The 16,943-nt window shown below is 35.1% G+C and overlaps 1 protein-coding gene across 2 annotated transcripts; it reads right to left on the reverse strand.

Moving 5' to 3' along the window:
- Positions 1-238: 238 nt before the first annotated feature.
- On the reverse strand, positions 239-16,619 carry LOC120196708 (peamaclein-like). Of its 2 annotated transcripts, none has more exons than XM_039198447.1 (4): positions 16,606-16,619; positions 15,593-15,599; positions 594-740; positions 239-460 (listed from the first exon to the last, which is right to left on the reverse strand). In XM_039198447.1, the coding sequence occupies exons 3-4, from the start codon at positions 712-714 to the stop codon at positions 276-278; spliced, it is 306 nt and encodes a 101-aa protein (XP_039054378.1). In that variant the 5' UTR covers positions 715-740; positions 15,593-15,599; positions 16,606-16,619; the 3' UTR covers positions 239-275. The 2 variants fall into 2 exon arrangements, with proteins under 2 accessions (XP_039054378.1, XP_039054379.1); XM_039198448.1 differs by having other exon boundaries at positions 259-462; positions 611-740.
- Between the last annotated feature and the right edge of the window lie 324 nt (positions 16,620-16,943).

Below are 16,943 nucleotides of genomic sequence, written 5' to 3' on the forward strand. Positions count from 1 at the left end.
GGTCTCGGGTTCGAGCATCAAGAATGTTAGGGGTGCTTGAATAGATACTATTTTGTATTTATTATTATAAAATCCATATAATTAAAGGACGTGGATAGCTATTAATATATTATTACAATTATTATTTTATTATTATTATTATATGCCTTCTCTATGAACTGTGAGAAGGCAGATAAAAAAGTGGCAAAAACCATGCGTAATAAGCAGAAGTGATGGTTGAATTGTAATACTAATAAGTGAACACCATCGTATATATGCATATGGGAAGTTGAAGTTCAAGGGCACTTGGGGTTGCCCTTGGAGTTCTTCTTGTCCCTATAGCAAGGGCACTCCGACTTGTTCCCATAGGTACCCGATGGAACACATTTGCATTCTTGGCAGCATATCCCGCAATACTTCAAGCACCGGTCTTTCATTCCAGCCTTCCCGCACCTCTCCCCGCACTTGCTGTCACAGAAACCTATTAATTTTCGTCACACAAAAAAACCAACATTTGTTTAGTACTATATAATGATATCAATAAAAAAAAGTGAACTATATTTGGTAGATTTAGTATTTGCGTAACATTATGTCATGCAAGGAGAGAGCGTTACTCGGAGGAGCAGGTGATGGAGGAGAAACAGGAGCTGCAGGATATGCAGCAAAGGAGTGTTGGATAAATGATGAACACAAAACCAGGGAAACAAACAACAACGTAGCCATTGTAAACTTCATTCTTTTCTCTTTTGATTTGTTGATATCAAATGTGGCTTGCCCTTGGAGGGATTTGTGAGATATTGCAGAGGTATTTATAGGTGTCATTTCATTTGTACGTGAAAAGGAAAATGCCGTGTACAGCTAGGTAGCTTTGCTTCGGTACAGGCTGTAAGGCTGTCCTACATTTCCTTTTTGTTGGGGTGAGGGGGACTATCACCCACATCTTCAACTCTCAGGTTTTTTAATGGTTCAACCTTCAAAGGTTGAAGATTCGAATTGCCAAACTCCCACCCTTTACTATTTGTACTTTAAACAAAGGGTAAATTACGCTATTCGTGATTAAACTTTACTCTTTCTCCTATTTCACTCATTGTACTTTCAATTTTTCCAATTTTCTCACTAAACTTTTGAATTGCTTCTGTTTTAATCACTATAAATTATTTTATTATTATTATTATTATGTGATGTGGCATTATTATTATTATTTAATATAAAAATAATTTCAAAACAAATAATAAAAATAATATCCCTAACCCATTTATCTTCTTCATCCCAACCCCCACTGACGACCACCACTACTTCTCGTCACCATCGATCACCGTTGGCCTTCAGAACCAGTAGTCGTTTGATTTCAAATTGTAGCGAGAGACTCGTTTTAACACACTGAGTCTAAATCTAGTGGTTTCATCAAAAAATGTCCAAAAACCCGTGAATCTCGACGAAAACATTTTTGTTTCCTCACTCTCGATTTCTAATTCATGGAGTACTGAGCATATTCTGACAAAATGGAGGTCAAATTCGGACTTAGGGGGTCGATACGAAGCGACCCGTGAAATCTGAGACCGAACTACCACCATCTACAACGGTCGGCGACGATCGACATTTCAATTTTCTCACTTTTGATCTGATTCGGAGCATGTTCCGACAAAATGGAGGTCATATTTGGACTCATGGATCAAGATGAAGCGACTGATAAAATCTGGGACCGAATGGCCACCATCCACGACCGTTGACGGTGGCATCCAACGTCGACGAACAATGGACGACCATCTTCTATTTTTAATTTGTATTTAAATTTTTTATATTAAATAATAATAAAAAATGACATGTCATTCCAAAATAATAATAAAATAATTTAGAGTGACTAAAACAAGAATAATTTGAAAGTTTAGTAAAAATTAAAAAAATTAAAACTACATTTAGTGAAATAGAAGAGATGATAAAATTTAATGAGGAATGATGTATTTTAACCTTAAATAAAACAGATCTTATTGACAATATGGTCAAACTTCATGAAGGATGAAAGAGCCATTTCTGAAACCTAACTTTTTTTTAAGTCAAGATATTCACCTACCCCAGTGGCGGATGCATGTGGCTCTCTACGGGAGCACTTGCACTCTCATTATTTTGGGGGAAAATTTAAATTTAGTTTAATTTGTTAATGACAATAGGAAAAATAAGAAAATTTGCATGCCCAAATTTTTTTTAAAATAAAGCATTATAATTTTAGACTCTCATTTTTCAATTTTTAGATCCGCCATTGCCTATTCCAACCCAATTTGTATATTTCCAATAAAAAGAACCTTTTATTTTACCTATTCCTACTATTTTTTTAATAATCAAGTCACTTTTTATTTATTTATTTATGTCAACTTGATCTTGGCCAGTATCTGTAGGGTTCATGACAAAACAAATGCAAAACGTAAACCATGAGTAATTAGCAAGTACATCAATCGTTCTCCAACTAAACCATGCATTAAAACTCATTTCCGCTGTCGTTAATTAAATCAAGTCAATGTCCTCATCCCATCCAGGCTGTTCGATTCCATCATCAATTGGCCCAATTTGCACTACAATTTTCTTTCCAGCTAGGAGTAACATTTACATATCGACGAAAACAAAAATGAATACAGTGAAATGAAAAGCAAATTTTTATAGTGGAAAAACAACAGGCAGTGTCGAGTCCCATCCAATCTTACTACATTTACCTCGTTTCTTGTTGGGGGTTTGACATAAAAAGAACAAAGGGTTAGGTTGGCCAGTAATTGCATATACAACCTTAGTGCACATGTAATGAAGCTTATGTCTCTCATAGAGGGTGCAGGGATAGACTTAGAGGGGTAGATGGGGTGGTAGTCCCTTTAAAAATTTTAAATTTTTATATATTTTAGATTTTTTTTTGTATTTTCTATTAAAAATATGTTTTCATATCCTAAAATTTTATAAATTCTCTCTTACCTAAAATTTTATAAGTTTATCCCTCCTGATATAAAATCTTATATCCGTCCTCGATGACCAAATTAAGTGAGATATGATAAAATCCTTGTCAACGAATGTTTTTACTTATAACAGCAGATTCCAAGTTGTTTTTTTACCTCCAATGACAACCTACCTACCATCTATAACTAGCTGGACCCTCAGTATCTCACTCATTTATAATTAGTTTAAAGGAATACAATTATTGATAAATACGTTATTTAATATATCTCCATCTCCAAGCTTCATTGCTAGGTAATTAAGGAGATGCTATTATCAAATTATTATTACCTACTACTATTCACACAATATTTTCTAAGTGTACCATTCCAGCCAATCCATGTTTATCTTCTGGTTCAATAAAAAAATAAAAAGGAAAAAATCCACATTAATGACTGTATAACATCCTTGATTCAGCTGGACGCCAAACCCAAATCGAAAATGTTACATCAGATCATTAAAATAATTCCACAATTTAAAAATACGACTTATTAAAAAATTAAAATAAATTATACAATATATGTAAAAAGTAAATATTACAAAAACGAACCTCGTTATTTGAAAACCAAATACATAAGTAAAATAAAGTATTTACAATAGACTCGAGTAAAAATTCACAACAGCAGTGGTTTATAGTGGTGTTTTTTGTCCTATAGCAGCGTTTAAAAACGTCGCTAAAAATACTGTCGGCGCAAAACAAAACGTCACAAATAATGCCGTTAATACAAACACCGCAACTGTTAGTGGTGTTTTCTACTAATAAATGCAACTAAAAGTCAGGTTATATAGCGGCGTTTTAGTATACAAATGTCGCAACAGGTTCACCATATACCGGTGTTTTTGGGCACCAACGCCGCAATAGGTTTGATATTTATAGGCGTTTTCCCGCAACAGGTTTGCTATTTAGTAGCGTTTTTAGTCACAAACGCCACAATAGGTTGGTCATTTAGCGCCAAATATGCACTCTGTTAGTGGCATTTTGCCCCTAAAACGCGTCTAATCGAAATTGATTTTCAACATATATTCTTCTTATTTTGTATTACCCAAATTTAACCTGTAACAATATCCAATAATCATCTTAAATTTAATTATGATTCGAATTAAGTAATAATACATAAAAACATAAATAGATCAAAGTTTACAAACATCCAAGTTAAATATAATGTAGTTCAACATTTTTCAATAACATAAACAAAGCATTAACCTAAGAAAACTCCTAGGATGATGAATTCTTCATTTGATTCTGCTACATCATCTACTTCATTGCTTCAATTTAATTTTGAAGTTTTGCATATTTTTTCTGAAATGTTGTTTCTCTCTCTGCCTCTCTCTGCTTCTCTCACTACTTCTCTCATTGCTCTCTGCTTCCCTCGCTTCAGCTTCGGCTTTCATTTGAGTAATTTTTTCATCAACTTAACTCAGTTGTTGTTTTAATCGATTAAATTCTTGTTGAGAAGACTGGCTGTGTGATGGCATTACTGAGATGAGCTGGATCCAAAATATTTGATTGGAGCAACGAATGATCCCTGACAGCGAACTCGACCATATCTTTCAGGATCGAAAACTTCAACAATAACTTGATTTTCAATATCATCCGCATTAATATAAGCATGGGATGAAGCCGTAGCTTCATACTCTACCCTTTTATTGCTCAATTTTTCCTGATCATCGGTTAAGAATTTAGAACAAATTCAAACATTATTTAAAATAAAAATATTATACTATAAATATAACATAATGCAAATTTTATGTCCATTAAATATAGTATAATTTATGCAGCTTCAGGAGCCATAGGAGAGCCATCTTTTTTTGTATGTGTCATTTCGAAGAGCTTTATTTGTCCAACTCTATTGATGGACGTGATTTTCTACAATATAGAATATAAATTAATACTTACAAAAAAGTAATAAATAATAGAAAAATATGTTAATTACTATATGCTACCAACTTAAAATGACTATATGAATAATCATAATTTAAAAAAAAAAGAAAGAATACATGTACATAAGCTACACGAGCAAAGCTCTTCGATCCAGCAGTGTGAGTAAACTTTTGTTTTTGTCTGCTATTAATACCAACGTGCTCTCGTTCCTACAATTTGAACTCCACATGACTTATAAGTCAATAATATAGTGACATAATATTATTTTTAAAGCTTGTCATACCTCTCATTTCTTTGAACTTCAAAACCTGACTGTATCTTCCCATTGATATCTGAGCATTACAGGTGGGACATTTTGCAGCTTTCCTTCAAGGCTGAGATTGTTCTTAAAATATTTATTTTTTAAGAAACTCTTGTGGTCTCTCCATTTCTTTTCTAACGCTTGCTTCAAATAATCATCTGAGACCTCTAAAGAAAATTTTTCCTATAAATTACACAAGTTTGAAAGTAAATATATATTACTATTAAACTACAATGAATTATTTATTACAATGAAATTATTACCTTAATGCAATCCACATCCTGGTTTTTGTTACTATTCGACATCTCACGCCATGACTCAAAATTGAGCGGTAGAAGACTTGCATTGCGTGCAATAATGCCTAGGTAACCTGATAGAACACGTGTTTTTATCCCAATAGGTTGACCAACATCGTTACTTGAAACTCTCACGCGGTCCCTAAGAGGAAGTTGGTACAATTGTTTCATTATCGTATGACCTATACTCTTGCGTCTTTAACCATTTTCAGCTACATGAGAAATAATTTAGTGTAGTTTATCAAAATCAAGCCAATAAGAAAATCAATCACCATTTAAATAAAGAGTCGAACATTACCTTCAATTTCTACAGTTTCTTCAACTTTTGTTACGTGTTGTGAGTACTATAAAATTATATGCAAATAATGTGCAAGTATACACAATCGCTCAAGTAATAAAGTGATGAGTGAGTATCGTCTCCACAGGGATTGGTGCAAATTACAAAGTTTAACCAAAGCAAAGCACTACTCTATCTAAGTATAGTTAGTGATGATATATACTAATGGAGAATCTCACGGCAATGGAAAATATTTGTTGGTATATACGGATTAATAGTCTAATGGGGTAACGAAAGGAACTGTAATGGCGAGCGCAGATTGTAATGTTGAAAATGATAGAAATGTCAAGGTAATGAAAAATAGTAAAAAACAACAAATAGATGATAGTTTGATAATCCTCACACAACAAGTTTCAACTGGAATGAACGGTAGGGATTGATTTAAGGATGCTAAAACTTATCTCTTAAGCAGATTTAATTTATCTAAACTTCACTTGCTCGACAGGATTGCTGAAAATGCTCTCGCTATCTCTAGTCAAAGGAACCTAATAGAATAGAATGCCACGACATCTCTTCTCAGCCAAATCTATGGCATCCTACAGTATTTGATAAAAACTACCCCTCTTAGTCGTTGAAATCCTATCTTAGTCTCTGTCAAGAACTAAGGGATTAGGAAATAATATTACTATAATGGTTCAAAGCTTAAGAAAATACTACACCCCATTGCTTATATGAATCTTACTTGTGTTTCTCTCGAATACTAAAAGTATTAATAGCTAAGTTTCTCTCGAACACCTAGCCTTCATCTAAGTAATGGACATTCTCATGCCTCCTACAAACTTAGACGATGAAGCATTCATAAGCAAAACAAGTAAATGCAAAAGATAAACATAAATCTACCATTAAAATAATATCAAACATCCATAAAATCAACCCCACCAAATAAGGTTAGTTCATGGTGGGGTTCGAATTATCCATGAAACAAAACATAAAATTTATCCGTTCCAATAACCCAATATCAAATGGAAAATAACAGTAAAGGGGAAGGGAGAAGAAACCTTCGACGCGTGTAGCCGTAGCTCTCCTCAACCACCTCGACTCGCATTAGCTAGCCACTTCTTGGAGCTCGTAAATTGAGGAACACCACTAGAAAATGAAAAAAAATGATACGGAGAAGAAGGTGAGAAAATCTAGCTGAAGATGGTTAATTCTCTTTCCTATTTCTCATATGCGGTGAATATAAAAATATAATATCCAAGGGTAATAATGGGCTTTAACATTCCAATTACCCATCATACCACTAGAATCACTCCTTGGGAGTGAATTTTATCCTCTCAGGTGGCAGTGGTCCCCAGCAGGTGATTATAACCATCAAATACGTGCCTTGCCAGCTGTTTTTTACAAAAATATCTTTTTGTCCTTTTCTACGCCAGAAATACCAAGGCATTTTCATTTTCTTCAGCAACTTGTGATGTCACGACATTCCTTCCCAGAGCAACCTTTTGCTTCCTATTTCCTACACAACATAAACAACCATATCTTTCCCTCATACAACACATTTACAAGATAAAATAGCAATACCACCACTAATGCAACTATATGTAACTAAATGATCCTAAAATGAGCTTTTAAACAAACAATAACTTAAGTTAAAAAGGCCTTAAAAGTAGCCTTTTTAGGAAGTTATCACATCCCCAAACTTAAGCTATTGCTTTTCCTAAAGCAATGGATAGCAATTAACATAATCATAATGTCATGGCAATTTTCAACAATAGGAAAACAAGACAAAAATTGAATTTCAACCCTTAGAAAAATTGGCATCAACATGCTAGACATATCAAGAATTCAAGTACTTTTCCCTAGGTCAAGATTCTTTATGGTTGTGTGTGTGCGTGATTGTATCCAATCTATGCTTAACAAATTTAAACAATTTCTAATCAAGTGCCCTAGTTTTTCCACGACATTAAACACATTCATACTCCTTTTTTTTAAATGCTACTACGAAGGGAGTCAGCTCATCACACCTATCTTCCCACACTCTAGGTGAAAGGGAGCATACCTTTCACTCCCAAGCTAGTTAAGTAAAGTCATCCCGTGACTTCTTTTATTTACTCATATGTGAGTGGCTGCCATTTATTAAAGAGAGTTCCAGGCAATGCCACGGCAAAGAGGAGTGTCCCTCTACAACTATGCCAAAGCATTTATTCATAATCTCATATGTAAGGGAGTTATCATTGATTTATCCTTTAAGCACAATACTAAATTTCGATGACAAGACTAACTAGAGTTCCTTCATAAAAATTTTCTATATTTCATAAGTATAGAAAATATACAAATCGTGTAAGAATAATTCACAAAGAATCAAGCCCTAGAGTCAGTTCTATCATTCTCAATAGTCATTTATATTCAATTTCTAACCTAACAAGTTCATCATCATGGGGTATCATCAAGACAATTTATCTAAATGTCCTACCAATTTCCGATGTCATGGCATAATGTTATGCTAATACTATCATGCACATGTTCTACAAAAAACACTACCTCCCCCAAACTTAAGGGAAGCATTGTCTTCAATGCTTAAAGAGAACTAAAAAAACTATATGCCATGCAATGAAATGCAGAATTAATGCAAATGGATGCAAATGGAGGTACCTCATGTTTTCTGTGGTGGTGTTACCTTGGAGGTGCTGGCAGCTCCTCTTCTTGTACACTTGCAAAGTAGCACAGGGTTGGAATATAAAGATATAGAATAATAATAAGAGATGTTGATGCGTCCAGTCGATGTCTTTGTACGCCGGCTACTACGTCGTGCAGGAGAATTGGACTGGGGATTCTGTTAGCTGGAACAACAGGTGAGTCTGGGGTCGGGGATCGTTGAGGGTAGGGAGTCAGTTTATCAACAGGGGGATTGACGTCATCTGGTTTTGGAGATGCCTCAGCATTGAATGACAATAAAATTTCATCTGGAAAACCTGGGAAATTATGTTGCACATGGGGAAGTATTTCCTTAAACATAGTTTCCACCACAACATCTCCGTGTTTCACATAACCAAAGAAATTTTTTATGTCATCGTGCAAAGCGTGTAACTGAGTCTGAGTTTGCATGACAAGTTCTTTGAAGGAAAACATTCTTTTCTCAGCATTAGATTGTGCATCATCTGCAGACTTTTCATTAATAGGGGCCTTAAATTTGGGTTCTCAAAACCCAACACTAATGGTAACCGTGCCCTAGTAATACCCGAAACTCCAGATAAAATTTCATTAAAAGAATTCTCACATACCTTTTTCTTGTGACAGAAAGCAGTAGTCAGATTTAGAAAAACTAAAGCACTAGCCTTTTTACCTAGGCATTCATATACTTGTTGAACAATAATCCTACCCACATCAATAGAACGGGTTACCATAATAGAATGTAAGAGCATTAATCGAGGGAGAGATACTGACGTATTGTGGGCTGTTTCCATTAACTTGTGCTTCATGAAATGGTTCCACAGTTTGGCACGCGGTTGGAGGTGTTCACGGTTAACTAAGTAACGACTTGTTTGGCGGCCATTCCAAGAGGAATTTGAAAAACAAAATCCTCCAAAACTCCTTCGTAAGTTGCACTGCCAGCGTCTTTTTCAAACTTTTCATTTTGGTCTTCAACACCCCGCAAATGAAAGTAACAATTAATGGCAGTTGGTGTAAATCGAATGTACTTACCTCACACGAAAATTGCATGCTGGTTCGATTTGGAAATATTAGCATAAAATCCTTTCACCAATGATGTATTCACTGAATCGGGGTGCCTTGTAAACTTGTGCCACTTATGTGGAATGACTATATCCATTACATCTGGTCCAAAACCGCCATCATCTTCATCTGTAAAGATGACCCTAACTCAAAGAAAAACTTCCTATTTTTGAAGTTTTGAAACCTTGCTTTTTCTTTATCATTTTTGAACTGCTGAGTAATAGGGGCTTTTGCTTCGGTAGGTCTCGTATGCACCATATTTGCAGTGTTTTGAAGAAAGAAAAATGAGAAAGGAGTGAGCTTTGTGTGCTTGGAAATCTTGAGAAGTTTCAGTTATGGAGGAAAATGAGGGAAGAAGAAGATACGAGTAAAGATTAAATGAAATAGTGAAAAAATGGAGTGAGTAGATGGTTAAAAAGAAATGAGTGGATGGGGTAAATGGGTAGGTGGGAAAAAGAAAAAGTAAACTGTAAAATTAAATGTGATGTAACAAGACAATGGAGAAAGAAAAGTAAAAATAAGGAAATAAAATAAAGGAATAAATCAGAAAGAATATTCCCCCTTTTAATTTCTTTATCATTTCCACCCTTAATAACCGCTCCATGCATGGTTGCAGTACTATGGGTCCCCTATAAAACAAACCAGAATTATATACAAAACAAAATAAAAATAAAAATAAAGGAAAGAATAAATTTATTATTTATGCACAGTTAACGAAATTCAATGTTGTGGCATTGAAATTTGATTTTCAGTTGGGCATACTTCAGCATCGTGCAGGTACAACACTACCTTGTCGCGTAGAGGTGGAACTCCATTATAAGCTTTCAGACGCTGGCCATTGACTTTCAAAATCGTCCTATCATCTATATTCTTCATGTTAACGACTCCATGGGGATAAACATAATTCAACTCAAATGGTCCTGACCATCAAGATTTAAGCTTCCTAGGAAAAAGTTTTAGTCCGGAATCGTAAAGCAATACTTGCTGTCCAACATGAAAATGTCGTGGCATCAGTTTTTGGTAGTGAAACTTCTTGGTTTTTTCCTTGTATATCCGTGCATTTTCATATGCTTGTTCTCTAAACTCTTTCATTTCATTAAGTTCTAGTAATATCTGCTCCCCAGCTAATTGAGCATCAAAATTCAATCGCTTAATGGACCAATATGCCTTATGTTTGAGTTTGACCAGGAGATGGCAAGTATTCCCATACACCAGCTTGAATGGTGACATGCCCAGAGGATTTTGTACATTGTTCTATATGCTCAGAGTGCTTCATCTAATTTTGGTGACCAATCATTCCACCTTAGGTTCACCATTTTTTCTAAAATCTGCTTGATCTCACGATTGGATATCTCAGCTTGACCATTTATCTAAGAATATTATCCTGTGGTAATATTATGACGAACTCCATATCTCCTTAATGCCTTGGCAATCAACTTGTTATTGAAATGGGTTCCTTCATCACTAATGATACCTCGAGGTACTCTAAACCGAATGAAAATATTCTTCTACAAAAACTTGAGTATGATTTTAGAGTCATTCCTTGATGTTGCTATTGCTTCTATCCACTTGGATACATAATCCATAACAAGCAAGATGTATAGATCTTCTTCGGAAGATGGGAATGGTCCCATGAAATCAATGCCCCAAACATCAAACAGTTATATTTCCAAAATACCTTGCAATGGCATTTTGTGACGCCTGTATATATTTCCAGTTTGTTGGCATCGATCACAAGATTTGTAAAATGTATTAGCATCTCTAAACAGATTTTCCCAGTAAAAGCCTGATTGCAGGACCTTAGTAGCGATCCTTGCTCCTCCAAAATGGCCTCTGTTTGGGGCCGATTGACAATGGTATAAAATGTCGCGTTGTTCTTCATCATGTATACATCATTTAATGAACTGATCAGCACAATGCTTAAACAAATATGGCTCGTCCCAAAAATAATACCTTGCATCGTGATTGAATTTCTTTTTACCTTAGCTATTCAAATCAAAAGGCAGTATTCCACTAAAAAGAAAATTAACAAGATCAACGTACCACGAGATTGTCGTGGCATATAAAATTTTCTCATCAGGAAATTCCTCTTGAATATCTATAGTGTCATGCATTCAGAATTGTTCTCTAGCCTAGATAAATGATCAGCAACTTGGTTCTCAATACATTTTCAATCTACAACCTCTAAGTCGAATTCTTGCAAGAGTAAGATCCACCTAATAAGTCTAGGCTTTGCGTCATTTTTATTCACAAAGTATTTTATAGCTGAATGATCAGCGTGAACAATAACTTTAGTGCCTATTAGGTATGGTCTAAATTTATCAAAAGCAAATTATTTCTCAGTGGTAGTGTAGTACAATTGTGCTTCATTCAACGTACGGCTAAAGTAATATATAACATGAAAGAGTTTACCTCGGCATTGCCCTAAAACAACTCCTACGACATAATCGCTTGCATCACACATCATCTCGAATGGTCATGTACAATCAGGAGGGACGACAATAAGTGCTGAGATCAATCGTTGTTTCAGCTCAGTGAATGCGCCTAGTCATAACTCATTAAAGACAAAGGGCTGGTTTTGTTGAAGCAATGTGCACAAGGGCTTAGAAATCTTGGAGAAGTCATTGATAAATCTTCTATAAAATCCAACATGTCCAAGAAAATTCTTTATACCCTTGACCAAAGTTGGTGGTGGCAATTTTTCAATTACTTAAACTTTCGCTTTATCTACTTCAATGCCTTTGTGAGATATTTTATGGCCTAAAAAATGCCTTCAGTCACCATGAAGTGACATTTTTCCCAATTCAAAACCAATTCAGCTTCCTTGCATCTTTTAAGAACTTTTACCAAATTGCTGAGGCATCACTCAAAATCGTCTCCAAAAACAGAAAAGTTGTCCATGAATATCTCAAGGAAATTCTCAACTATGTTTGAAAATATAGCTTGCATGCAACACAAAAATGTTGTTGGGGCATTACAGAGTCCAAAAGGTCTCCTCCTAAAGGCAAAAGTGCCATAGGGACAAGTAAATATAGTCTTCTCCTGGTCCTCTAGTGCGATGTCAATTTGATTGTAGTCTGAGTACCCATCTAAAAAATAATAGAATACTTTTCCTTCCAATCGATCCAACATTTGGTCTATGAAAGGTAGAAGAAAATGGTCCTTTTTTTGTAGCTTTGTTGAGTTTACGATAATCCATACATATCTTCCATCCAGTAACAGTGTGAGTGGGTAATAGCTCATTATCCTCATTGGTAATCACATTCGTGCGTCCTTTCTTTGACACACATTGTACAGGGTTCACCAAGAGCTATTTGATATAAGGTAAATCATTTCATCATCAAGCCATTTCAAAATTTCGTTCATTACCACATTCTTTATAATAGGGTTGAGTTTTATTTATGGTTCTATAGAGTTACCATGACATTCCTCTTGTAGAATCTTATTCATGTAAATCGTGGGACTAATTCCTTTCAAGTCAGCCATAGTCCAACCAAGTGTTTTCTTATGCTGCATAAAAACACTTAACAAACTTTACTCTTGGTTAGCAGTAAGGTTAGCGAAATAATCACTGGTAAAGTTTTTTCGCTACCCAAGTAAACATATTTAAGAGGCCCTGACAAGGTCTTTAGCTCTAGGGTATGTGCATGCAATAATGAGGGCTTAGGAGGAATAAATTCATAAAAATTCAAAGGTTCAAAATTCATACCTGATTTAGCTAGTAGTAAGCTAGATTGCTCCTCCAAAATTGAGAAGTTGATGTACTCCACTAAGCTTTCATCATCCATTCAATGTTCCTTATCTGCTAACTGAGTAAAATTATTATGGCAAAGCTGTTCAGTTTCTTCTTCAATTACTGAGTTTAATTCTGACATGCCTTGGCATTCTTTAGTGTCATCAACATACTTGAGAGTACAAAACACATTAACAGTCACACTCTGATCAGCCACTCTCATGGTGATTTCACCTTTTTCACAATCTATCAAAATACAACCAGTGGCTAGGAAAAGTCTACCCAGAATGATGGGTGCCTTGGTATCAACTTCGCAATCCAGAATTAGGAAGTCGACTGGAAATACAAATTTATCCACCCTTATAATGACATCCCTAACTCTCCCTTCATGTTTAACATGGGATCTGCGACAAGTTGTAAAATAATCGATTTGGGTCTTACATCTCCTATGCCAAGCTTCAAGAATATAGATTTCAGTATTAAGTTTACACTTGAACCAATATCACATAATGTCTTTCCAACGAAATTAGCTCCTATCGAACAGGGAATAATGAAGCTATCCGGATTTTTTTGCTTTGGTGGCAATTACTCAATGAAGAAAAAAATTCTGTTGCCGTGGCAACTGTCTCATACATCTCTACTTTCCTCTTCTTGGTACAAATTTCCTTAAGAAATTTGGCATACGTCAGCATCTGTTCAATAGCTTCCAAGAGAGCTACGTTAATATGGAGCTGATCAAGAATGTTCACAAACTTCTTGAACTGAACTTCATTATTATGCTTCTTCAATTTTTGTGGGAAGGGTAGTGGTGGTCTATCTTCCTTAACTGCAGGAGTATGAATTGCTTTTGCCTTGGCATTAGAATTTTATGCCTTGGCAGGCTCACTAATAAGACCCTCCTCATTGTCTTTCTCAGAAATAATATCATCATGTAATTCAGCTTCATACTTTTCGGTAGTGGGGGTAGCGTTGAAGTAAGACGCCTTGACTATGAAGTAAAGCTCTTTGATTTTTAATTGAAGTAGAATGGTCTTGCAGCATTGTCTTCGTGGTAGATATGAAATCTTGAATTGTAGCTTCCAATAAACTAATGCTCGCTGAAGATGAAGCTCCTTTGTTAGTATTAGTCCATGGCATAGTATTTTGGTAGCCTTGAGATTCATTGTTATTCTGCTGCCGAGTGGATTGACTAACACTGTGGGCTTCTTGTTTTCCCCATGAGAAATTAGGATGCTGACGCCATCCTGCATTATAAGTGTTAGAATAAGGATTATTATTGTCTCGATTAAAATTACCTACAAAGTTGATGGACTCATGGTTGGTTGGGTATTCACTCTTGTGATGACTGCTTTGTCATAATAGACATGCCAATCTAGTTGCTTCACTTCCTTCACATCAGTGGAACGTTGTAAATTTTTTAGCATATTAGTAATAGCTGAGAGTTGAGCGGACATCGAGTCCTTGGTATCTAACTCAAATGTTACAGGTGCTTTTCTCCTACTCCCAATCCTTGAGGAAGGAAATTGATACTCATTATTAGCAATTCTATCTAAAATAGCAAACGCCTCAGTAGGTGATTTATCCAACAATGTCCCATTTGTCGAGGCATCTAGCATCATCCTCGTGGGTACATTGACTCCATTATAAAACATAACTACTTGAGTCCAAAAATGAAAGCCATGATTTGAACAATTTAGAAGCAAGCTTTTGTAACGATCCCAACAATCATACATAGATTCATCGTCGTCCTAGTAAAAGGATGTTATATCATTCCTTAGCTGAGTATTCATGTTCGGTGGGTTATATCACAATAAGAAACTCTTACAAAGATCGGCCCATGATTCCATCGAACCGGATGGAACACTACTCAACCAATCCCTTGCTCGGTCACGCAAAGATTATGAAAACAAATTTAATTTCAGTATATCCTCGTGCACTCCTTAGCGGAAAGAATCACATACCTCTAAAAAAATACGAATATGATGTCTGGCATCTTCAGTTGGCATACCCCCAAACTTCCCTATAGAATTCAACATATTAAACATAAATGTTTTAAACTCAAAATGTGCAGCTTGAATTTCGGGCGCCACAATTCCAGGATTCAAATCATCTAGCATCAGATTTAAATGATCACGAATAACACGATGCCTATCAGTAGGTCCAACATTTTGTAATACCTCGACATTCTGAATTCTCTCATCTTGACCAATGCCCTGATTTACAATTTGACACATATTTCCTCGAGCACGTTGAGCATGTCTCATTTTTCAAAAGAGTCTTTCAATCTCAGGTTCTATCGGTTCCAATGGCTCTTCAGAAAGTCTTCTAGGCATATACTAAATAAACTTAAAAAAGCATAAAGAAAAAATATCAAGTAAACTAGAAAAAAATATGCAAAAAAAAATGCTACAGTAAAAACTAATTAACTTTACGCTGCCAATCCCCGGTAACGGCTGCAAAAACTTGTTATGTGTTGTGAGTACTATAAAATTATACTCAAATAATGTGCAAGTATACATAATCTCTCAAGTAATAAAGTGATGAGTGAGTATTGTCTCCACAGGGATTGGTGGATATTACAAAGTTTAACCAAAACAAAGCACTACTCTGTCTAAGTATAGTTAGTGATAATATATACTAATGGAGAATGTCACGGCAATGGAAAGTGTTTGTTGGTGGATACGGATTGATAGTCTAATGGGGTAACAAAAGGAAATGTAGCAGTAAGCGCAGATTGTAATGTTGAAAATAATAGAAATGTCACGGCAATGAAAAATAGTAAAAAAACAAATAGATGATAGTTTGATAATCCTCACACAACAAGCTTAAACGGGAATGAATGGTAGGGATTGATTTAAAGATGCTAAAACTTGTCTTTTAAGAAGATTTAATTTATCTAAAATTCACTTGCTCAACAGGGTTTGCTGAAAAATGCTCCCGCTATTTCTAGTCAAATTAACCTAATATAATAGAATGCCACAACATCTCCTCTATGTCTCAACTATGGCAGCCTACAGTATTGATAAAAACTGCCCCTCTTAGTCATTGAAATCCTATCTTAGTCTCTGTCAAGCACTAAGGGATTAGGATATAGTATTACTATGCCAGTTCAAAGCTTAAGAAAATACTACACCCCATTGCTTATGCAGATCTTACTTTTCTTTCTCTCAAATACTACAAGTATTAATAGCTAAGTTTCACTCGAACATCTAGGCTTCATCTAAGTAATGGACACTCTCATGCCTCTTAAAACTTAGACGATTAAGTATTCATAAGCAAAACAAGTAAATGCAAATGATAAATGATAAATGTAAATATACCATTAAAATAATATCAAACATCCATAAAATCATGCCCACCAAATAAAGTTAATTCATGGTCGGGTTTGAATCATCTATGAAACAAAACATGAAATTTATTCGTTCCAACAACCCAATATCAAATGGAAAATAACATCAAAGGGGAAGTGAGAAGAAGCCTTCGACGCACGCAGTTGGAATGTAACACCACAACCCGTAACCGACCCGGATACAAATATGAGGTGTCACATTGACTTTTCCAAAATATTTACTCTTACAAAATCGTAGAAAATTCAAACTTCCATTAAAATAAAAGTTATTTCTTTACATGAATACAGTCAAAAAGAGATTTACAAATCGATCAGAGTATACTTAATTTAAGCTTTTTAGTTACATACCAACAAAATAACATATAAAATAAGTACCGATTGCTTAAATTAATTCTGATATGATCTTCAGTCGATGTATACT

Source organism: Hibiscus syriacus, unplaced genomic scaffold (genome assembly GCF_006381635.1).
Source record: "Hibiscus syriacus cultivar Baekdansim isolate YM2019G1 unplaced genomic scaffold, ASM638163v2 tig00117034_pilon, whole genome shotgun sequence".
Classification (NCBI taxonomy): Eukaryota; Viridiplantae; Streptophyta; class Magnoliopsida; order Malvales; family Malvaceae; genus Hibiscus; species Hibiscus syriacus.

What these genes read in the sequence shown, in the direction of transcription:
- LOC120196708 (XM_039198447.1), bottom strand. Translation starts at nt 714, where the DNA reads ATGAAGTTTACAATGGCTACGTTGTTGTTTGTTTCCCTGGTTTTGTGT. An exon ending in TCCATCACCTGCTCCTCCGA is followed by an intron (nt 461 to 593) that starts GTAACGCTCTCT and finishes GAAAATTAATAG; the next exon opens with GTTTCTGTGACAGCAAGTGC.